The 25685-nt window shown below is 33.7% G+C and overlaps 1 protein-coding gene across 1 annotated transcript; it reads right to left on the reverse strand.

The window, feature by feature from the left end:
- LOC149076445 (PHD finger protein 12) lies at positions 1–25615 on the reverse strand. Its single transcript, XM_089244010.1, has 15 exons — positions 25453–25615; positions 25079–25257; positions 14533–14605; positions 13626–14106; positions 13157–13271; positions 12663–12795; positions 11963–12133; positions 11602–11742; positions 10273–10861; positions 9845–9949; positions 8827–8946; positions 7740–7835; positions 6669–6751; positions 1600–1818; positions 1–697 (listed from the first exon to the last, which is right to left on the reverse strand). Exons 1-15 carry the CDS (start codon positions 25498–25500, stop codon positions 464–466), a joined length of 2787 nt encoding a protein of 928 aa, XP_089100136.1. The 5' UTR covers positions 25501–25615; the 3' UTR covers positions 1–463.
- Positions 25616–25685: the final 70 nt, after the last annotated feature.

A 25685-nucleotide genomic window follows, 5' to 3' on the forward strand; every position in this document is an offset into this window, starting at 1 on the left:
AGAAACTCATACTTTAATATCTAAATAATACTTCAAAGAACATTAAGATATACTTTGAAAACAATTTATAATACAATTGGAAAAGATTTGATAACTATATGATTTGCATTTGACGATTTCCTTGAAACAGATTTACTGCGTATGATTAAATATAACAGCATAAGAAGTTACAATGCATAACAGAAATTAACAATCTTCATATACACTTGGCAGTATCCACATCAACTGGATTCCATACAACTTTATACTATCTAACCTTGTGATCCTGTTCTCACAAAGTTAGAAACTATAAAATTTAACGTTTCATAGTTTATTCACTGGGTGAAAATGAATATTACAGGTGGTTTCTCTTGATTTCTTTCCACTCAACATTTGAAAAGATGTAGCCCTCTTCAAACAAAAGATCTAGCCCAAAGCTCCTGGAATAAAAAATTGTTCCATATGACGAAAACAAAAACACATTTCACTCATCTCCTACTGACATAGTTGAGGAGGATGCTGGAGAAGGTACATCCTCAATCTTAACTTCCTCTATGCTTATGGGGAGTGTACCATATTCCGTGACACTGAAAACAAATTGCAGGCACCCAAATTTTAAATAGCTGCCATGCTGGACAATGGCAGTGCCCTCCCAACCAGGAGTATTACCAGCAGTAAGATGAGGTGGACTGATTCGACAGCTGCATCGCTCCTTGTACTGAAAAGAAATGATAAAAAAATAAAAAGTACTTTAATTCAACTGGTTTTCCATTCACACACAATACACAAATAGCTTTTATATTCTACTTAAGAATAATAAAACTTAGCATATTTCTTTCTTAATTTTCCATGATCTATAATAAGTATGGGTGGATATATTTCCAAAAGTATTGACCCAGAAATGATAAAATACTATTTCCTCTGAAATGTGGGCTCATCCATCTTCCCAGACTGCATTTAAAAATCTTGGTATAAGGTTCTCAGGTAAATGTTAGTTTCGTTTGAGTGGAAGCGATGGTAGTGTATCACTCCACACCGATAGCAAAGTATATGTTGCAGTCAATTGTTAACAAAATTTACAATATAGTAACAACAGGAGTGTTATTTTATGGGAGTGCCATCAAGTATGAGAGCGAAGAATTCCTTGATTTAAACCAAAAAGTATGCAATTTGCAAGGGTATTCGAGAGATACCCCAATGATCTTCCTCCTTCTATAAATTTCTGTGCTGAAATCATTACAAGAGCCATTTTTTAGCAAAACCACACATTTTAAAGAAAAAAAATGGCCCATGAGATTCGTAGCCACCTATATTATCTGATTTATCTCCTACACAGAGAAAATGGGTGTAATATACAATCAAACGGTAGTAGTATTACGATATGCACTTATCAAATCTTATCAAAAGAACTTTTTTTATTCTTCTTTTATTTATTCTAAAAACAGACGCTGTACCATGCAATACAAAATAAAAATACAAATGAAAGACAACACAAAAAAACAATGCATACACTGTGCAGCACTTAGAGACCCACTTGGTCTGTCCTAGAGCATAAAAAAAAAACATGGACGTAGAATATAAGATTAAAAATAAGAAATCGAAGTGTTTTAATGAACTTACTTCTTTTCCCGAGCTCATGGTTGGTCTATCATATATTGGCTCTGGTTTTGGTAAGTCAGCCATACGTGAAGTTGACTTTGCCAGTTTTCTTACTGCATGTGATAATGAGCCTGGAGAAGTATGGGGCTTCTGCTTTTCTGACACATCACAACCATACAGGATATTGTCTACTGTAGTTCCATACTCACTGTAATTCAGCAACTCATAATGTTTCGTAACCTAAAACAAGACTAAAAATTACAAAAAATACCAAACAATTGTTTTTCTTTGGTTAAAAAAAATCAGAAATCACACGCATAATACTGCACAAATTAGTGGACAATAATTTTGAAATTTTAAATAAAAATTATAAAATCAAGTGTACTAGTTTAGCTTGATAATGGAGATGGAAAAAATGTGTGAGAATTACGCACGAGTGAAACTTGCACAGAAATTTACAACATGGATAAATGGCAAAGTATTGAGGGATTTTAAATTCTTTGTTATTATAAAATATACAGGGTGTCCTTTATCTTATCAACCATCCGTCATAGAGATATGGTTCCAGTTTAAAAAATACTCAAAAAGGCCTTCAAAAATTACCCTGTACCAGTTTTGAGAGTGAAAATACACAGTGTAACAAAATAAAAAATCTAAATTTTTATGTGATCACCCTGTGCTCTAACTTCCAATTAGAAAGTTGTTGCCCTGTCTCTCCTGATGCCGCCAACAACAACAACAAAAAAATCCATGTTCAGGGCTCCCACTCAAAAAATTATAAAACTAGGAAAAAGTATGACAGCCCTTTAGACGCCATAATCATAATAAAAAAAATCACTAAAAAAATATATATATATTAAATTTTTTTTTTCTCCCCCACAGCACTATTTCAGTATCCCACACGATTGACTCAAGCCAAAGCAAAGTGACAGAAATAACGATTACAAAAAGAATTTTTGGCCTAAACACAGATAATTCTTTTCTGTCTCGACTCAAAATATAAATTAAATTCCTTTTTGGAGTCCTCCAGTCTGTCAACTATCTTCGACAATGTACAGCAAATTATGAAGGCCTGTACGTTTTTTGAGAATAATGCTCTTTTGAGACCACTTCAAAAACACAGTGAAAAATATGTAAATTACAAGGTCTGATGTAAATAAATCAAGGTGAACCGGATGGTTTTGCTGCGTTCTCGATCCTTTCCTTTCAAGGGATTTTTTACATTTTACTATTCAATGCCAGTGTAATAGTCTTTGACAAATGAAGCCTTTTCATTTCTAGCTCTTTGCAGAGTATTGTAAATATTATTTATGTCTCTGCATGCCATAAAAGTACAGAACACAATTGAATGTTGTAAACCTAAAACAGGCCCATGTATCCAACTGCTTTGTAATGCAAACTGTTGTTTCACTTATACATAAAATGTGGACCATAATTTTGAATGATGAATGTTAGTTAATGTCCAAGACCATGAAGTAGTAAACACAAAATTATTTTTCCCATCCAGACCAAAATTGTTAATGACTACTCTACTTGAGTTGAGCCCTCAACTCAAACTAAGCAAATGAAAAGTTAATAAACCAAATGATCTGCATAGCCCCCCCCCCTCCAAATAACCTTAAAAATGATACAATTTCTGATCATTAATTGCAATCTACAACATTTGTAATATTTAGCAATATATTGATGATTCCCTCCTCAATTAAAATCAATTATGTGCGCAAATTTTGTTGTTAGGATTTGGTAAAAAAGTAGGAAGAGTAAGTCAAAACTAGAAAGTAGGACAAAACTGAGGAACTAGGACATTTCACCAAAAAGTAGGATGAGGGAGAGCCCTGCATGTTTCTAAGTGCAATATTCAGAGATATTTGAATTCGGAAAATGGGGGAAATTTGAGAAAGAACAGCATGAAAATGCGGGTACAGTTTTTCCGCATTTAACGCTGTTCTTTCCCAAATTTCCTCCATTTTTCGAATATCTCTGTGGATATTGCACTTAGAAATGTGGAAATTTTTTTGCTGGCATCAGGAGGGACAGGGTAACAAATTTCTAATTGGAAGTTAAAGTACATGGGGGCCGTATAAAAATTTAGATTTTTTTTTATTTTGTTACACACTGTATTTTCACTATTAAAACTGGTACTGGGAAATTTTTGAATGCCTCTTGAGCATTTTTTAAATTGGAATCATACCTCTATGATGGATGGTTGATAAGAGATAAAGGCTGTGCTACCACTTATAGGACACCCTGTATAGCATTTAATCAGAGTATTTACATTGATTCATGGTCTAAGAATAAATGACAAAGTTAGTTAGTGCTAGCTAAAATTAGATGTGTCAAACATGGGGGAAGGCAAAATTTTGAAAAAGTTTTCATTTATACTAAGAAAAGTTTGGCTTCCATAAATTCTTATCTTCTTTTAATTTCAGAACTACTCTTACTAATTTTCAATTATTTTATTAATTGCATTAAATGAATAATTACAATTATATCATTTATTAACTGGTTTTAAATTAATTTTGAATTTAAGAATTTACAAAAATTAAAACTTACTAAACATTTTAAATTGATGAAAAATTAGTAAATTCTGAATTATTAATTTCAATCAGTCAAAATTTTCATTAGTTCTAAAGTTATTTTTTTGAAATTTCAAATTTTTTCATTTGTTCTTTCTAAAAATATTTCTCAGCATTCCCGTAACTGGAATGCAATGTGGGAACAAACACACCATCTGGTGACATATGTTATTTCATTCTTTAGGGTGTTTAAAAAAGAATCACCCAATTTCAAATGTGTATATTACAAAAAATATTGAACATAAACACTTAAGATAAACTTTACATTGCATGGCTAATCAAAGTTTTTTTTACAAACCAAATTAAAGGTGTTCAATATGTTCACCTTGGGAGGCACGGCATATATATATATACAGTAGTCAAATTCGCCCCAAACCTTTGCGAGCATTTTTGCATCCACTGCGAGTGGATTTCTGTGGACTACGTGCGAAACTCTGTCGGATGTGCAACACATTTTTGTCTGACATGCGAGGATGGCCAGAGAATTTACCTTTACACAGACAACCTGTGTCTCTGAATTGTTATACCATTGCCTAATGCTCTGAGCGGTAGGAAGTTAAACACCAGGGTATTGAAAAGCACGATGAACAGTTGTTACGGACTCATACTTCGCGAAGCTTAGAACACAAAACGATTTCTGCTGTGCAGTCGCTATCTTGACAAACACTGGAATGGCGGACAAAGCAAGAGTATTAGCGCTACCTGTTGTCAACTGCATGAAACTCGAGATTTCTCTCTTTTTACCTGTACATGATTTGATTAAAACGGATTAAAAGCTAAATAGTTATGATTTTTGTAATCGGGCGATTCTTTTTTGAAAGACCGTATATTTTGATATTGTCACTAACCAATACCCCACTCCAATAAATCCTCTTGTATAAAACATAAGAATGATTTCACATAGGTGATGGTAGCGGAAGAAATCGCAAAAGAAAACTTGTACACTCGAGATGATAGATAGAACCTTAACAGAGATGCCAACCCAATTTTCTTCTCCTTGAAATGGTAGAAGACCCAGGCTATATAGACAAACACCCCTCCCCCCCCACCACCCAAGCATAACTCCATCTGCAGAACCAATTTGACAGAAAGGAAATAGTTTCACTTTTTGTGACAGATTTTTTCATAGAAAAAAATTCACTCCAATGTGGCTAAAGAAGTTCCACTTCAAAAAGGAAAGGCCAAGAGGGTCCTTACAACCACAACCTACCTTGATTGCAAAGAAAAGGTTACCTTCAGTGTTTTTTCCTGGTATTTCTTATTTCTCGGTTAATACTGACACCCTCTTGAAATGTTGGAATTGTAGGAGGTTGTTGTAACAAAATCTTTGCAGTTTAGTGCAATCAGAGCCTGTTTCTAGCATAGACAAATGGAACATACATGCCCAGGACTCCTGAAATTTTTGACTGCCTTTTGTATACAAATGTTGTATATTTTAGTCACAGCCAGGGCTGTAACTAGGATTTTTGCCACCTAGGGCAAACATTATTTTTCACCCCCCACAACTTTAAAATTCAATAATTTTATAACAGTGTTCTTTGTTCCCACCTAAAACTGCTGCCTCCTAAATTTTGCCACTCGGGGCAGTTGCCCCATGCCCCTTTCCAGTTCCGGCCCTGTACATAGCCCACATGCTCCCTTCTCTTGTGTATACCTCTGCCTCAAAGAAGACTATACGCACGCTCAGATATGTCACTCATATTGCAAGTTATTAAAATTAAAAAATTTACTTTTTATACAGACACTCTGTCCCAAAACACTCAATTAGAGAAAGTTGTTGCCCATCTCTGCTCAGATCAGCAAAAAAAATTCACGTTTCTAAGTGTAACATTCTTTTGAGATATTTGAATTCAAAAATTGGGAGAAAAGTCGGGGGAAAAACAGCATAAACGAAAAAAGGGGGTTCCCATTAGTTTATGTCATTTTTCCCCAACTTCTCTCCAATTTTTAAATTCAAATATCTCGACAAATATTGCACATACAAATGTGGGATATTTTTTTCGCTAGTCTCAAAAGAGACATGGCAACCTTCTCTAATTAGTTTATTTTAGGACAGGCTGTCCTTATAAAAAGTTATTTTATTTAAATAATGGCATATCCAAGCGTTATTTGGATAGTTTTTTAATAGGAAGTATGCCTCTGGGGGGATCAACAGTTCACCAGCAATTAATATGCATTGCCATGTGTTAGCTATGCACCCTGTATAAGGGCTCCAAAAATTCATATTTGCGAGAGTCCAAACTTATGAGGAACAGACCCTAAAAACAAGCCCACTCCCTCCTTTTCCACTAAAACATTCACCAATTTTAATCACCTGACTTTTTAAATTTTTTAACAACATTTTACATTTAAATTTTATTTATTATATTTTATCTGCTCAATTGATAACTGTTTTATTCATATGAAAATATTGATAAATTTTACCTATTATATCTAATTTAGATGCTTTATCTTTGACATTCGACCACCTTGCAAAACAGTAAAACAAGAGTACAATAAAAATGACCAACTTACTTCATCATAAAATATGCAAGCATGCTTGGGTGAAACGAAGTTGCAATGGCCATAATTTAGAAGTTGGACATCCATATCAGCACCTACAAATGAAAAAAAGCATGCCATACGACTTTGATTATAATAAATATTAAAATAGTGACATTTCATTGATTTTAATTTTAATAAATACAAATTTAAAAAAGTTTTATTTTTTTGTTGAGATGCGAAAAGTTTTTAATAGAAGTCAACGCTTGCTATAACGACCCTAGCTCTGCCGAAAACGGGTGTCATATCGAAAGCAAAGCATATGTGATATATGAAAACATTTAAGACACATCATACCAATTGATGTAATGGACAATTAACATAATACAAGTGTCCATTGCATTTATGTTAAGTGAATTTTATATTTTTATTTTATTCGTTTATTTATATTTGCTTCTTCAGAAAAATATGAAGATTCCTTATTCACCAAGAACAAAATATTCAAAGATTTTGGTGTATATGTCGTTGGCTGTTGGTATTCAAGCCATTACATAGTAAGGGAAGCAGTGATTCTGGGATACAAACACTCAACACTCAAACACTGTGATTCAAAACTCAACATACAAACTTTTAGAGGAGGTAGAAAACACAAAATCAAAAAAGAATCACGAAATACGGGTATTTTTGAAAGGGTTAAACAATCAATGTGTCACTATTGCGAAGCGTGCATAACTGTGGATGGTAAGAATTTTGAGCACTTGTTGTGAAACTTAACGCTTACACATACTGTGTAAGGTATTTTTTGCTAAATAAAGAATTTTTCCACCCATTATTGGCTTGTCATTTCTGCATCTTCGTTTGTGATCCGGTTGGGGGTTCCCGGTCATACATTCCTATGTGATTGTTTTGTTTTTTTGTTTTCTACCTCCCCTAAAAGTTTATACATTGAGTTTTGAATCACCCTGCATTTAAAATAATATAGCTGTAAAGATCAATACTTTTTCAGCATATCATACATAATTGTGAATCCAAGGAACAAAATATATGCAAATTCAAGAAGAAACCTAAATACAAATTGATGCAGCAAAAGATTAAGTAACATACCAATTCCAATATTTAACGTCCTGTAGCACATTGGCACAGACAACCCTCTTTTCCCAAGCGGACAAATTAATGCTCTTGCTCTTAAATCAGGATTAGCTGAAATAAATAGCATAAAAATATAAATTTATATTGAAAATGTAATTTCAGACTCATATTTTTGAAAAATTTCATTAGCAAAAAAGTTTTTTTTGATTTTACTTTTCTTGCATTTTATTACACTTGGGCTAAGAAAATCAAACCCTTTTTTTGGTGATAAAAAAGAAAACTTCAGCCAAATTCATTCATAAAGACTTGTTATCATGACATCTTGGATATAATATCAATATATAAGCAGTATGCTTGCCCATTTCCACAAATAATAATGTTGATAAATCCCGCAAAATAGAATATCCGAAAATCTGCAGCATACATTGTAGAACTATCTGCATGTAGTGCTACTGCAGAACATTCTGGAGGAAATTTTAGAAAAATGTAGAAAACACTATTATGGGAACTGCAGAACATTTCCAGTCAGCTGAGGGCTCGTTGCAGGACAATGCAAAACATTCTGCTTTGGGGGATAAATCTTTTAACATCAGGCTGTTAATGTCAAAAAGAAATTTCAACTGCCTTGGATGCAACACATTTTTTTAGGAAAGGGGGGTTTCCTCCAGATGTTTCCAAAAGTCATGAATTAGTCATTCCTATTTATCATTTTTTAGTATCTTTGGTAAGATACAATTTTCTGGGGATTTGAATCAACCTAGTACATTTGTTTTTGTTTTAAGCTTGGTCGTTTACTTGAAGCGTTTTTGGAATTCCCTTCAGTATATATTCTAAGGATCATTTCGGGATTAAATAACCCAATACTTTTCATTTTGGTCACCCCATTTCAGACTTTGAAAAAAAAGAAAGAAAAGTCGTGTTCTGCATCTCTTCATACAAAGATCATCTCTACGTTGTGCTGCAGGTTTAATTTAACATTATTTATATTAGGATGAAATAAACATTTAATAGCAGCATCTGATAATATATTTCAAAAATGCATCTTAAGAACCTCAACTTGTTTTAATGATACAATCAATTTATCATAATAATGACTATTTACTTCTGGGAACAAAGTCATTCCTTCTTATTGAGCATTCTTCAGAAAGCTTCCCTACTTTAGTATTCTGCAAACCTTGCCATGCCAATAGTCGCAAAGTTTTGCCATCTAATTTCTCTAAATCTACGAAAATAAAGAAAAAATTAAAATGGCTTAACTTAAAAATTCCATTAAAATCTTGAAACAAACACTATATAAAGTAGTAGTTATTTTTTTTTTTGAAAGAAAACACTCAACACAATGTGTCTTCATTACTACATAAGAGCTAAAAACTTACCACTTTTGGAAAATGTTTCTAATTATGCTTTTTTTATATGAATATGGTTAAATTTAATGTTCTATATCTTTCTCTCAGAAAATTTGCTTACAATATTGAGCCACTTCTTATACACATACCATATTTCTTGAAATAAACAGTTCAGCAGGAGGGGGGTTATCAAGAACTCTAAATTAGAGCTTGATAAATCCAGGTTGGTATCTGATGACAACAAAAAAGTTTTGAAATTTATTTCAGCTTGTCTACCAATATAGACAGGGTTGAAACTCCAGCAAGTTAAAAAAAATAAAATTTTGGACAGTTTCTCTTGAAAACAAATGTCCTTAGCTTTAATAAGAAAATTAGTTGCGGTCGAATTGTTTTTGATTTGTCATGCCCTGCTCTAAACTAAATGCTCCCCCCCCCCAAAAAAATAGGCAATACCGTTCTTTGGTGGTGGGGAGGTAGAAGCTACAAGTATAATATAGGACCCTATGGATCAGCTTAGGGTAGACTGAGAAAGAAATTTTTGAGGTACAGGTCAGTAAGACAAATAAGTTTGGATGACTAGTGAAGCAAAATTAATCAAATTTAATCATGATATATTTATCAATTCCCTTTCCATAATATCAAAGCATGATTTTTAAAAAACAGATTTAAGTGCAAATACATTTTCTTAGTGGAAAAAAAACTCAAACATTTATAAAATGAAAAGTGTAAATGAAAAATGTGAGCATTGTTCTATTGATGCAATATTTCACATACCTTCCATACTCACAATACTAGGTACCGATGCATTACCATTTAATGATGTTGATAACGAAGATGGATTTTCTAGTTTTATTGGAGTTTCTGAAGAACCTATCTTACCTGTGCAAGGGAAAAATGAAATGATACCAAAAATGAACAAACCATAGCAAAAACATTTAAAGAAAATGTCAAAAATCAACTTAGTACATTTGTGTTCTCTATAGACTATATTCTGAGATGATATAGATATCCTAGACTATTTGCTTAATTTTATAAAAATCAATAAACAATAGATCCTATTTAAAAATTTGAAAAAAAATCTTAATTTCTTAATGTAAAACCAAATTTTTTTTTTCATTCATTAATCGGATAAAAAAAAAAGACACAATAAATAAAAATAACTTGATCAAAAACTGGGATATTGCTATCGTTTTGCTACTTACATTGCATAATGGAAGAATTTATTACTGTAGCAGATACAATAGGTGATTTTGCAGATGATGATGATGATGATATAACAGATTTAGGACATCCAGGAGGTGTCACTGGTCGTGAATTCACAGAATTATGAGAATTTGAAAACACAACCGAACAATTTGTTGCACTTTTAACAATATTATTTGGTTTGGGTATGCAGTTACTTGGGAAAATTAAAGATTTAAATTGACCAGATGGCGATGAAAAACATGTTCTGGCTGAAGCAGTCACCTGTGGCAATGAACAATTACTATCTCCATCACACTCCAACTTCAGTTGCAAAGAAGGTAAGTGAGAAGGTAGCTCACCATTGGGCAATGCAACAGCCTCGGTAAGAGGTCCGTTTTGATTGGAACACAACACTTTTGATGATGTAGCACTAGGTTCACTGGAAAATGAGGCTTTCGTTTCAGTAACTACAGAGTTTGAAGATAATGATTCAGTTATCACAGTTTTCGTGTCGAGTTCAACAAATGTCCTTTGAGAGTCGGAACCAGGTAACCTCATGATATAGTCAGCTGTGTTTACTTCCATCGTAACTGTATGTTGCAGCCACTATACATGAAAAAAAAAAGTTTTAACAAAAACATATATATAACAAGCTGGTTAAAATGTTTTAAATTTTTTAGCAAACTTTTATTTCATTGAAACATAAAAAAGTGGATCCTACTCAAGATGCATATGTCCCCTCCCCCATGACGTCAAGGGTGTCATAAGCGAGACCATAACAAGTAAAAACATACTTACAAGAATAACTTCTTGCACAGAAAATGTTTCTAAACTGGGAACTCTGGAGATAAAATGTGTTCAGCAGGATCCAGTGTGCACATATAAACTATTTATACCAGTTTTATTATTTCAAATACATATAAAAATTTGCCCTTTACTAAATAAGTTGGTAATTTTCCAATTAAAAAACAAAAGTTATCTCCTAGTTTTATAAAAATTCTAATAAGAGACATTTTTGGTATTTCTTAACTTTTTTGAACATGCTCAACTCAATGATTATTTTTTGCTGCTATCAAAACAATTTTTTTTTTCAAAATCATCGTTATTTTTAGTGACCCAGAACAAGAAAATTTGTGCACAAAAATAACTCTTCAATCAAAAAAACAAAATCTTCATACAGTGGAACCTCCCATAATGGACACTTATGATATCTGTGGAACAGGGGTTCACAATGTATTTCACTATTAGCAGACGCTTCCATGAGTATCCGTTATTGAGAGGTTCTTCTGTAGTAATTAAACAGGAAGTGGGAGGGGGGCGTGAAAAAAAATTCTAGAGATACTAACATCACAAAGTTCATCTCCCATGGGTGTAGGATACCTGTCTGAAACATCTTCAAACATGTCTTGCACATTATCCAACATTCTTGGTATTGCAGGAGGGAGTTCTGGTGGATACTTATAATGTTCAACGATATATTTGGGAACCTATAAGATGGAAAAAAAAACTCTATTTGGTTAAACGTTCAAAATATATGACTAATTTTCATAAAAATCTATGAGATATATAAAACAATATGCTTATATCATCGCCATCTATATTTTATCAATGATTTCAACTGAGAACAAGTGCTCTAGTTTAGAGTGAAATTTATTTCTTTATTAAACTGCACATACAATAATTTCGAGCAAATAAAAAAATACATACTTTGATCTTAGATCGTGTGTTCACTTTAATCTTCCTTCGGAACATTTGATGAGGTTTGTTAGCTTTTCTTAAAAACTGATACCTTATGCGCTCTGGAACGCTACGCCCACAATATGCACTCCATAGTTTAACTCTTTCTGTGTAACTTACAGTTGTAAGCAATTTACGATCCTGCAGAAAAAAATTTTAAAAACAAAATTGATATAATTATCCATCCAATGACTTATATGTAACATATGTTACTAGTCTGTTTCACATGATATGTACCAACTGACATTAAAAATTGTGATACAATATTCACTGAAGGTAGATTTTAATTTGTTCTTCACTGTAAAAAAAATCTCTGATATAAATTGAAAAAAATACATTAGGAAGGTCTACTTCAGATGTTGAATCCCAGTTTCTTTCTTTCACACATTTTTTCATATCACCATTATGCAGGGTTTAAGCTACAGTCACATTTTTTGCAAAATACGAAAGAAAATCTTAGAATGCGAAAGAAGTGGTAGCCACTATTGCAAAAATACATACAGGAGGTACAGAACGAGTAGACATCCAACCATCAATCATTATTGTAGCATTTTGCTAAAGCTTTTCTCCCCATTTTTGCTTTTTTGTGAAAGGAATTTTTTTATCTAGCTTAAACCCTGCCATCATGAGAGATGTAAAAGAAACCAAAATAATATGAACAAACTCTTACAACAATCAATTCAGTATGGCTTGGACACATCCACTTCCCATTCGGCAGTGTAGTCATTGGTGGATCTAAGCAGTCTGCATGGAACAAAAGAGGACAATAGTCGCATTGCACTAAAGGTGCGGACTGACAGCTCCTACATGAAAGAAATTACTATCACAGATTAATGAAATTTGAATTAATATTTACTATCACAGATTAATGAAATTTGAATTAATATTTACTATCACAGATTAATGAAATTTGAATTAATATTTACTATCACAGATTAATGAAATTTGAATTAATATTTACTATCATAGATTAATGAAATTTGAATTAATATTTACTATCACAGATTAATGAAATTTGAATTAATATTTACTATCACAGATTAATGAAATTTGAATTAATATTTACTCTGTGAAATTAATATTTAGTGAATGTGGTATCTATACATGTATTTTTCTGTGTTATGGCAATACTACTGCAATTACGGATTTATGAAAAAACTTCACCTGCTGCATTGGAAGCAGAGCTTGGCAGGCAAGGGCACTAGTCCATTGTCCAACTCATGAGCCACTTTCTTCGTGTTACGAGTAGGATCTTTCATTCTAAGCCTTTTACTAGAACCTTAGATATAAAGACATAAAAAGAAAATTAAATTAAAAAAATCTGATGCTAAACATGACTTAATTATGGTTACAACATGAAAAATGTATGAACTTTTTCACCTTTAAGGTACAATGAGATATAAAAATGTGTGAGGCTATAAAAACTGAATTAAAAGATCTCCACACACCTTTTTTAAAACCAAGTTTGAAATCTTAAATTCAGAAGAATTCAAAGATATGAAATATCATCAAAGCATAAATTTAACTTCTGCAGAGAATGTTGCCTGATGTGCCAAGTATACAAGAAAATGAGCACAATTAGAATATAAACCTTAAAATGATAAATTTCTTAGAATTTACATCTAATAATCACCTGGAACAACAATGGTGGGTTCCATATCAGGTGGTAATTGAAACTGCATTGGGTTCATGACTGACACAGCTTTTGTGAGACTGTGCAATGCTTCTCCAGCTGACATAGGTTGCGACTTAACTGATGGTGGTTCAGCATCTTCAAACTCTTCTTCCTCATCCCCAGAACCTTCTTCCATGTCAGTTATCATAGTCTTCATATTTATTGTCTCATCCGGTGTCTCCTGTTCCTTTTCCTGATGTGGCTCATCATCTTCATTTGAGTCCTCTTCTGCAATTACCATGTCTACTTCTGTTGTTTTTTCTTCTTTTATTGTATCTTTCTCTTCTTCAGCAGATTCTTCATCTGGTTCGTCCTCTTCTTCTTCTTCCCCTTCCTCCTCTTCTCCTTCTAACTCATCCTCCTCATCTTCTTCATTTTCTTTCTGACTCCTTTTAATTTCAGAAGGAGGAGGAGAAACACTTATAGGTTTCACTTCAGGCTATACACAAAAGAAACCAATTTCTCTATTAAAAAGAAAAATATTCAATTTATGGTATAAACACAATTAGGAAAAAAACATTTTTGAATGAACAATTTTCGTAATCCTGAAACTAAATTCAATTTTATTAGTGTAATCAGAGAAATTCATGCTAGACATTACAAGGATATATAACTGTTACTACTTATTCGTAGATAACTTTTATAAATGAAGAAATGACTTCATGACATCAATATCCAACAGTGTTCTCCGCAGAGCCATTCCACTGGATCCTAGTGCATGACAAAGATTGCTTGATATTGGCTTAAAATTTTATAATGTCATGCCCCAACCCAGATATGCATTCCCTACCAACTAGCTGTAAAAAATTTCTGGGAAGAACACTGTCCAGAATATTTATACAAATAAAAAAAAATTGTCACCAACCTCAGGGTTATGTTTACACCTATGACATAGCCATTCCCCAGGAGGAAGATCATCTTCAGTTAGAGGTGGGTCACTAAAAATATAAATAATTAATCAACTGATTCATGTAAAAAGAAGGGAAAAACCTAAATTTTTAATCAGATTAACAAAAAATTTATATGCTCAAGATGCTATTTGAACTAAAGAGCATACACAGTAAAATTCCATAATCACAGGAAAAATTATAAGGGAAATTTTAACGTTGTAACAGACTTCTTGTTACAAGCAAATTTCCTTTTTTTTGCCTCTGTCAGTTTATAAATTATAAACTGTAGAAAATTCCTTCTATATGTGCATTATAATACTCTTTTAGATCATTTGTCCTTATATTAGCGAATGAACAGGTCTCCAGTCATGGAATTCCTGCAAATGATTTAGCAAACTGACCAAACAATTAAAATTCTCAATTATTGTATCACTGCTCAATTCCATGGCTGTATAAACTCCTCTTAAATATATTTTTTATCTGCATCTTTCTTTTCAGCTTTCTCATTGGGTATTTTGCCTGTTGTGGCTTTTGTATTTGTATTTTTCTATATATATCAATGTTTCTTAGTATTTGTCACAGACTGTAAACAGCAAGTTTCGGTCCAATAAGTCCTGGCAGTGACCAAGTCACAGGGAGATACAGAAGTCTAATAAAATTTTCACAATCTCTGTTTGTATAGGGTGAAAGCTTAAAAATATGAAGGGGGAGAATAAAAAAAAAGTGACTTTTCTATGTCTGTTCTTTGTTAGAATTACTTCAGAGTAATGTTTACAAGGAGCATAAGCGATGAGAAAAAGTGATAATAACCCATTCTTGAAGGGAGAAAGAAAAAGGGCTTCAGAATTTTTTTGATGTAGTGAAAGCTTCATAAGTTTCACAACTCACTACAACTATTTTTTTTTAATCTTCAACATTCAGTATAATTAGTGATTGTCAGATAGTTAGATTCTCATTGTAAGCCATACTTGTTGCATAAGACTTTGACTGTACATCAAAAATTAATTATTAACTTGGAATTTTCCAAAATCGTTGACTAACTCAGTTGATTTACACCTCTAAACAATTATATTGTATTATTTCCATACTCGGATAAGACAACAATAAATATTTTTCATGCGGGTGTTGTATATTTTATCATGTACACAGTTTTTATAATTGCATTTTTCATTAGGTTGCTGTATTTTAGAAATATATGGCATCCATATTTGTTACGAGCATCTTTTTTCTCAGCCACCTCATTGGACATTTTAAATGTTTTCTCCTTGTATTTGTAATGCTTTCAGCAATAATTTCTTTTCTCAATTCTTCTTTACAAGATAATTACTAATACACACATTTCTATTTCTGTCTGTTGCTAATTTGTTCTGTTGTTCATGTCTGTTGCTAAGATGGTAGCACAGAACTTCTCAACTCCTGTGCACCAGGTTACCATAGTGACTAGAAAATCAGTTTTGACATAAAAAATTTTCTTTAGGTGATTGCTAAATAGCCTCAAGATGGCGCAAAATTTTACCATTTCATAATGAAGTGTCTACCAACATGGGAAGAAGTTTTTAAGTCCCAGAAAAGTTGAAAAAAAAAATTAAGACTTTTTCTTGCCTAAAAACCATGCTTGGCTCCTAAGAAATTTGGCTGGCACCTAAATTTTTTTCTAATTTGTCGAGTCCTGTAGTATACAGGGTCAGCGTGACCTGTTGTGCCAAACAAAAAGGGATGATACGTGAGCCCAAATGGAACATGAAACACTCTACCAATGCTATCCTATCTCAAACCATTTTTGAGTTATGGTAGATAATCGATCATGGAAGGGAAATGCGTCAAGTCTGGAAAAAAAACTGGATTTGTGAAGTTTCCGAAAAACTTACATGCAAACTGACCACCTATTTGGAAAGAACAGAAAAAAATCCTGAAGTGACAACATTTTCATTGCAATATCTGGATTCACTGGCGAGCTACAAGTGCTGAAAATAAACTACTTGTAATTTTTTTTTTTTTTGAAGTATGGGAGGACTGCCACTGTAGCAAGATTCTTTTTTACGATACAGCAGCTTAAAATCATGCCTATTATTTGAAAAAATAAACTCAGTATCAGTCAAAACATTCCCTCTTAATGACCTGTTGATAATGTGTACACTGTGGCTTTGGTTACCTGCAAAAAATTTATTTACAAGAAAAAACCATTTCCATTTTATGGCAGTAGCGAGGTAATGATCTGCCGTTGTTAGGACAAAACTTGAGCATTGATATGCAGAACCATTGGCTGAATAACTGTCACTGTATGCAACATCACTCTGCAAAATTAATTCCCCCAAAAAGCATTAATATAAAACTTTGTTGTGAGAACTTTAAAAAAAAAAAAAGAGAGACCCGTAAACACCATTGACAGGAACACTGCTTGCCTTTGAGAAATAGTTTTAAACATCCAAACACTGCAACACTTCTTCCAGGAATTATAGTAATTTATCAGTTGTTGTACATACTTATCAGCAAATATGTGATGCATTTTAAAAAAATCCACTTAAATTTGTTTAAAAATTAACTAAGGAGCTCTTTTTTTTTTTAATGATTCATTGTCACGATTAATGATACATTATCAATATACAATACAATCTTGATTAACAAGAGGGAGTTAATCTGAAGTCACCTCAGATAACATTTTATCCAATGATGAAACAGCTCTTTGATTCCATGCTGCTTATTAAATTTATAGAGCTAAGCTTAGTGCTTGGTTTGCCATTACCAAATAACACTTTTCAGCACCCATACATTTATTAAAGACCATGGACTTCCCCCATGAAAATCTCACCAGAGATAGACAGCTCGAGCTTGTTACTGTCTGAACCAAACTGCTTCATCAAATTTGTCAAATTAGACTTTTCTCAACACGTGCCTTCTTTTTGAAGTGTTTTATTAATCTACCTTGGCAAGAAAAACTTAAATTTCTGCTTGTCATTTCCACTCTCTGACCATTGTTTCTTTCACACTATATTCCCTGGAAAATCCCTTGATAGATTCTCTATTTTTGAGTGTTTTAATATTTTAATTACTGCTATTTTTAACATATTGACACATTTTCACTAGCTTGTTCTGAAACTTGCTGGGCTGCAACAATAAAATAGATATGTGAGCAGCCGATCTTTATCTCTGTTGCTCGGTAAACCTGGTAGCTTCTACAACATCTCTAAACCCACTCTAGCCCTTGCAACTTTCAGCCATCCTCTCAACCCAAGCACATGTGAACATCTTACTTTTTCAGTAGCTGCATTCAAAGTTCTTACATTATAGTGCGATTTAAAAGCATGTGTCAACATGGTCATAAACAATTTTTCAAAAACGAAAAAGAATTACTATAAAGGAAGCCCCCCCCCCCCCCATTCGAGTTGCATGATTTTCAAAATGTTGCAAAAGTTTGTCTGGTTTTGTTATGGAGATGGAATGTGACTGTGTGTAAGAGGCCATAATTGATTTGAACAGATAAATTCTTGAAGATAACAATGAATTAATTTATAGCGAGCAAAACAGACTGAGTTAGAAATAAAATAAAAATAGAGTTAAGAAAATGTTTAATATTAGTTATATTTTATTTGGAATAAATTAATTCCCCTACAATTTATTAATATTGTGAAAATCCTATATAACAGTATCCTCTACAACAATAATCTCCCATATAACCAAATTACTCTCCGGTCCTATATACTTTTCACAGTGTTATCAAGGCCGTAACTGGGTGGGGTGCTAGCCCAGGAAGGGGGGGGGGCACAAATTTAACTTTCTTTCTCTTCTTTTAATGTTAGGCTATAGGGTGGAGGGGGTGCCAAAATACATGCTAGACCAGTTGCGGCCTTGCTGGGCTGCAACAATAAAATAGATATGTGAGCAGCCGATCTTTATCTCTGTTGCTCGGTAAACCTGGTAGCTTCTACAACATCTCTAAACCCACTCTAGCCCTTGCAACTTTCAGCCATCCTCTCAACCCAAGCACATGTGAACATCTTACTTTTTCAGTAGCTGCATTCAAAGTTCTTACATTATAGTGCGATTTAAAAGCATGTGTCAACATGGTCATAAACAATTTTTCAAAAACGAAAAAGAATTACTATAAAGGAAGCCCCCCCCCCCCCCCATTCGAGTTGCATGATTTTCAAAATGTTGCAAAAGTTTGTCTGGTTTTGTTATGGAGATGGAATGTGACTGTGTGTAAGAGGCCATAATTGATTTGAACAGATAAATTCTTGAAGATAACAATGAATTAATTTATAGCGAGCAAAACAGACTGAGTTAGAAATAAAATAAAAATAGAGTTAAGAAAATGTTTAATATTAGTTATATTTTATTTGGAATAAATTAATTCCCCTACAATTTATTAATATTGTGAAAATCCTATATAACAGTATCCTCTACAACAATAATCTCCCATATAACCAAATTACTCTCCGGTCCTATATACTTTTCACAGTGTTATCAAGGCCGTAACTGGGTGGGGTGCTAGCCCAGGAGGGGGGGGGGGGCACAAATTTAACTTTCTTTCTCTTCTTTTAATGTTAGGCTATAGGGTGGAGGGGGTGCCAAAATACATGCTAGACCAGTTGCGGCCCTGGTAAATACATCCCATATACATAGATGAGTCATTAAGTCACAAAAGATAGTTAAAAAAATAATAACTTGCAGAGATAATCACTTCAAAACTATTTCTATTTCCCAACATAATTTCCACCAATATTTATGCATTCATCCCATTGTTTCATCAGCGCCCCAATACCGGCTGCATAAAATTCTTTGGATTGCTGTCTCAGCCACATTAGGACTTCATCTTGAACCTCTTCATCATCTGCTAAGTGGACTAAACAGATGGAAATTGCCTGTCGCGTTTGAAATGCATACTTTTATTATACAAGGGGGATATTATATTATTTGGCTGTAAAAGAGAGGTGACAGCATCTAAAGGTTGTCCATTAAGAAGGGTTTTACTATACTGTAAGCCACTGATCATTAAAGTATGTGTCACGGTTTCTAGTGGTGTTCAAAGCCTTTGTTAGAAGTAAACTATGCATATTGATGTGTGCCTGTTTAGTACTTTGAAATGGATCTTTATTAGACTATTCTAGAGATGTGCAAAGTCGTTCTTTTTACTGAACCGTTCCTTTTGAGATAGATTTTTTTTATAACTAGTTCATTTTGAATGTGAAGCTACCAATAAATCAGAGCACCTATAAGAACCCATAAAATTGATAAATCATAAAGCAAAATTTAATTGCCAACAAAAAGCCAAATGGTCTTCACTCTTTGCGAATAAACCCAGTGTGGGGCCCTTTCTATTTCTAAAAACAGTTGCCATTAGAGCTGTTTCTTCATCGAATTTCGTCCAATTCTTTTTGACAAGCTTGGGGAACCCAGGACAAAGGAACTTAGAAGTTGAGCAGAAAAGGGGGGTCATTTTAGTTTTGGCCCATACTGATTAATGTTTCGATTTTTGTGACTAAAAATCTACATCAAATTTCCTTGTATTTTTAAACACACTTTTCTAAAGTGGTTGTCAAGAAACACTGATTCAGGGATTAATTTGTGCTCCTTTGATATCAGCCTGTCACCGATTCCTTCTATATATATAGCAGCTTATTGCATATTTAATACAACAGGAAAATTTGACGGGAGTTTTTGACATGTCTGAAAATCATACGAATTCTTGGACAAAAGCATTGTTTTAGGCAAAGTTACACTTTTAGCAGCACTCAATTCCTTGGTTACATTAAAAATTTCTAGAGTACTGATGCTATGTTCAATAACAATCCAATCACTCCTCGAAAGTGTTGTTCATCATACTATAACAGTGCAAAAGTGGATAATATGGGTCGTTATTACTAAATAATCGTTAACATTTCATAAGTCGAGTTCCAACGTGCTGGTACAACTTAAACTAATTTTAACTGCCATTTCATTTGTTTTTGGGTTTCATGACGAACTAGTTCATTGAACTAGTTAGTTCATGAACTACACATCCCTAGACTATTCTGTGGAGCCGCAGGTAAACATTGATGACTGCTGCAAGGAAGTAGCGAGTGACAAAGTTGAAGTGCCACTGTAAGTTGTCTGTTTAAACTGTTACAGCATTAATGGTTCTGGGATTCACAAAGACACTGACATAAATGAAACTGCAGTTATGTCAATCCCTCTTTATTTGAGCAGTTTTGCAAATGATTGAAACGAGAGCTATCTATAGCCCCCCCCCCCCCAAAGCAGAATATGCCGAAATCTGTGGCATGTGTCGAAGAACAATCTGGAAGAATTTGTCTATAGCTATGGATAGCCATCTAAGTATGGATGATGGCTGACAGAACACACACCCACAGCCTTTCTTGAAATAGTACAATGATACTTCGTACATTTAGACTTTGTTTCTGAAAGAGAATTTCTGATTTTGTAAAACTTAATCCAATGAAAACAAAAATTAAATTTCTTGCTGAAAACTTTGTTATACCCGATACAGGTATTCTTCGCTCTATTAACACCCATCTAATCAGAAGGCCTCTGGGCAAAGCTCGTGACATCACTGGAGAAGGTCATCTCATCTATATCTAATCACTGGATATAGCAGTCTGATGCACCATTTTTACCCTTTATATTACATCCAATGGTAGGCAGATGAGATGGACCTTCTTCAGTGACGTGTTGGATTTTATGATATAGTCGAGATAAATATGAAAGAAATTCTCAGTACAACTCACAAGATCTCACTTGGTTATAAATACGTTGACAATGCTATGAAAAATTTTATTAAAAGTGAAATTTGAATTTTCATATTTGCGAGAAAAACGTGGAATTCTCAGGTTTTGCTACTAAAGTTTTTATAAGGAGACAAAAACTTATGCTTGTCAGCTTAATCTCGACTGTTTAATTAAAAAAAAATATCAGCCTATCGTTTTAATAAATTAATAAATCAATTTTAATAAAATATTACTCCAATACCACATAAACTTCTTTGAAAAAGAACTACCACCTTGTATGAAAAGAAGTTGGTAAACAAGATATGTTTCTTTTCAAAAGCAATAATAAACACAATATTTTCACAACTCTAATTCTCAACAGAGAAATTTTTCATAGCTCGTAATGAAATTTTTTTTTTCATATAAGGTGGTAGTTCTTTTTCAAAGAAGTTTATGTGGTATTGCAGTAATATTTTATTAAAATTTTTCTCCAGTATACTTGATTAAATTAATGAATGTTAGTTGCATAATATGACTGTGCTTTCGGATTTTTTTTCATCAAGTACAAATTTCAATACTGTTTTAAACGTAGATTGATTTTTTTCTCAGATGACATTGGTATGATAAATGGGTTTTTTAGTAGTTTAGTACGTCAATGGGTTTTTCTTATAAACAAGAACACGAGGTCTTAATATAATCTATAAGTTAAAATGATGAGAGCTATTAGTGTTATGAAAAGTATTTAAGACCCCAATAAGTTAGCTTTTCAAATTCGGAATTAAAAATGAGTAAATATAGAATTTAAATATCTCATTTTCAAATGTAAAAAAATCTAATTTATTTGATTTTTTTGAAAAAAATCATGGTTTTTATTAAACCTGGACTTAATAAAGGATAAAATTAGTCTAAACTCTTTATAACAATAATTTTCCCTCTATGCAAACATAAATAAATGTCTGTTCCATGTATGTGAATACGCACTCATTTTATTATTTATCAAGTTTATTTAATATTGTCTGACAAACCTGCGTTAGTCTGACCTATACATCCTGAGACTCTACATATCCCCAACTCAGAATTTTAGCATGCCCTGGATCGGGGTTCCCCAACCTTTTTTGTTCCATCGCCACCTTCTTCAGAAATTTTTTTATCCTATCCCCCCCAACGCAATCTAACCCATAGAATCCTATGTTATACCCATAGCTTCTACCGCCCCCTGGAACATTTCATCGCCCCCCCCCCCAGGGGACATTAACGACCACGTTGGGAATCACTGCCCTGGATCAATAGAGATCTGTTGTTTGAGGCTTGGTTAATCTATGTCTACTGCACAATACAATGAAAATTTTCTTCATCAATTTTCTTAACTATCATTCAATATCTCAGTTGTGGGTCCAACTACTAAGAGAGACATCAAGTTAAAAACAACCTCATCTTTGCAAAGTTTCATCTTTCTTTTTTATAGTATCAATCTTATCAGTTTTAAGCTCTCATGAATTAATTCATTGTTATTGAGATAAACAAAGTCAACTATAGAACTTCTTCAAAACATTGTAATGAAGATCGATTTCCACGACAGGCAACAAAAGTTAGAAAAGCACTACAGTGATGAATAATTTTGATCCATTCAACTAATTAATAAATTAACAACTAATTAACCAATTAATCAATTTTCTTGAGTTACTGATGGTAAACTTTGAATAGAAATTTGTGTGAGTTTCATGTAACATATTTTTGCAATAAGGGTTGAAACAAAACTAGAATCAATATTCCTTTGATCCCCGATCATGATGAAAGGGTGAAAGATGAGCCACTTTTGGTAATGAGATTCGGCGATCTTTAGCAGGGAAAAAAAAAATCAACGAACATAACAACAATAATTATTCTTACTGGCATTGAAAGTGGAATGTCACAGAACAGTGATCACAACAAATCAAATTGCCTCTTTCTTTACAACTGTCGCAGCAATCATGGTTGATCGTCCTCCCAGATGACACTAGAACACATATGCCCAACCCATAACCCTTGGTGTTACCTGATATGGTCTGCGACCTAAAACCTAATTTTGTAAAAATGAACTAACTGGCACGTATTTACAGATCCCTTAACCCTTTGCAGTCCAGAGGTTTTTTCGGCAGTTCACACTTTATATCACCCTCAATGAAGAAGGCCCCCGGATGTTTGTCCTTGAGCAGTTTTTGCATAGAGTTTTATTAAGAAGCCGAATTCACAGGGACATTCCTATTACCGTAAGATGGCTGTTGTAGCAATCAAATAGTATTTTTTACTGATGCAGTCCTGTGTTGAGTCCATCTCGCCTTAGAACCGTAAAAGGTTAAGTGACCCGAGGTGCAGTTTCACATTTGTTAAGTGAACTGCGGTGCAGTTCCACATCACTTAAGGGACCCACAACATAGTTCCAGAGCTCTTAAGCTCTTCATAGTACAGTTCCACATCCCTGAAATGGTGTGCAGCACATCATTTCCAGATCACTCAAGTGACCAGCGACACAGTTTCAGACAACACTTCAACAATATATGGTACAGTTCTCCATCACTCAAAAGGCCTGCGGCACATTCCCCAGATCACTGAAGTGACCTGCGTCATACTTACAGATCTCTTTAGTAGCCTGAGACATCTTTAAAGATCACTTTAGTGGCCCCTGACATGTTTCCAAACCAATGAAGTGGCCCCACGCTCTCCTAAAGGTTAAGCACCCTTGTCCAAGGGGGGGCTACAACGTTAAAGAAGCCTCACAGAGACGAATAATTATAATCCATTTAACAATTTTAATGCTATCTACCGCAAAATTGTTTTTAAAATAAATTTTTTCAGTTACTGATAATGAACTAAAGAACTTTGAATAGAAATTCATGGGGGATGTCCTGTATCATACTTTTGCAATAACAATGAGTTGGAAAAAAAACTATATTTAATGTTCCTTTGATCCACGATCACGTTGAAAGGGTGAAAGATGGGTTACTTTGGATAATGAGATCGACGAATCTCATTATCGATCGGGAAGAAAAAATGAATAAGCATAATAACAACAATAGTTATTTTTACTGGCATGGTAAGTGGAACGGCGTAGGACAGCAATTTCAACAAATCAAGTCACCTCCTTTACAACTGTCATAGCAATCATGGTTGATTGTCTTCTGAGACAGATAATACTATAACCGGTAAATTCATAATATACAGTAAACCTCTGCTTAGCAACTATTTTTTCACCGCCAGACCCGATTCGGCTCAATTTGCTAGAACTACTGGTGGCATGATAGGCACACCCAATAGCACTTGAAAATGTGCCAGAGAAGGATAGTGCTGGTGACATATCACTATTTTGGCATACTTGGCGACAAAAAAGATATACATATACTGGGAATAAATCCTAGCACTAGACAGATGATACTAGATCTCCATGGATGGAAGGGGAGATCTTAGATCTCCGCGGATGGGAGGGGGGAGATCTTAGGAGAGTTCCATGGGGGGGGGGGTCAACTAACAAAAGTTGAAAAAAACATCACAGGGATAAATAATTTTAATCCATTCGATGATTCTAATGTTATCTACCACAAAAAAAAAACTACAAATTTCTTTGAGTTACTGATACTGAACTTTGAACAGAAAATCATGGGGATTTCTTGTATGATATTTTTGTAATACGAGTTGAAACAAAACAACATTTAATGTTCTTTTAGTTCTCAATCACATTGGAAGCATGAAAGATGAGAAACTCTCGCTAAAGAGATCGGTGAATCTCATTAGCGGGAAGAAAAAAATTAAGGAACAAAATAACAACAGCAGTTATTCTTACTGGCATTGTAAGTGGAACGCCGCAGGACAGCGATCACAACAAATCAAGTCGCCTCCTTCTTTACAACTGTCGCAGCAATCATGGTTGACCGTCCTCCCAGAACGATGATACTTGCGATCCTTCTTTCGGGTGACGTTACTCTCTCCCAGAGATGGTGGAGCGATGAGTTCTTGTATTTGCTTCAAAGTAATAAAAATTGAAATTAAATTTAAACACGCAAGACTGATATAAGTATCCACACAAGTTCAATTTACATCGAAGATCAATTCGCAGGAAATGGACTTTTTTTTTTGAGCTGATCAGAGAGGTAATTACGGACACGATGAATTTTTTTTTCTCGATCAAAGATCGTTCACACGAGATCAAGATCTTACCGGCATCAACCCTCCGGAGGTGTCCAAATCATATTCAACAGTGTCCATGGCAGGACCGTTCCGCTGAACTCAATGTATGGTCAAGTTCAAAATGATGCACCAGAAACAATTTACAACATTCACGATGAACTTGCTATGGAGATCTTTCTTTCTCATCTTAAATAAATAGGATTTTTGACTGTTGCCAACGGGATGGAGTTTCATAAAACTTGCGCCATAATATTGACGGCTTT

The sequence above is a fragment of the Pholcus phalangioides genome, unplaced genomic scaffold, assembly GCF_987345545.1.
Source record: "Pholcus phalangioides strain wild (caught in Gottingen) unplaced genomic scaffold, Ppha-v1.0 ptg000015l_1, whole genome shotgun sequence".
In the NCBI taxonomy this organism is placed as follows: domain Eukaryota; kingdom Metazoa; phylum Arthropoda; class Arachnida; order Araneae; family Pholcidae; genus Pholcus; species Pholcus phalangioides.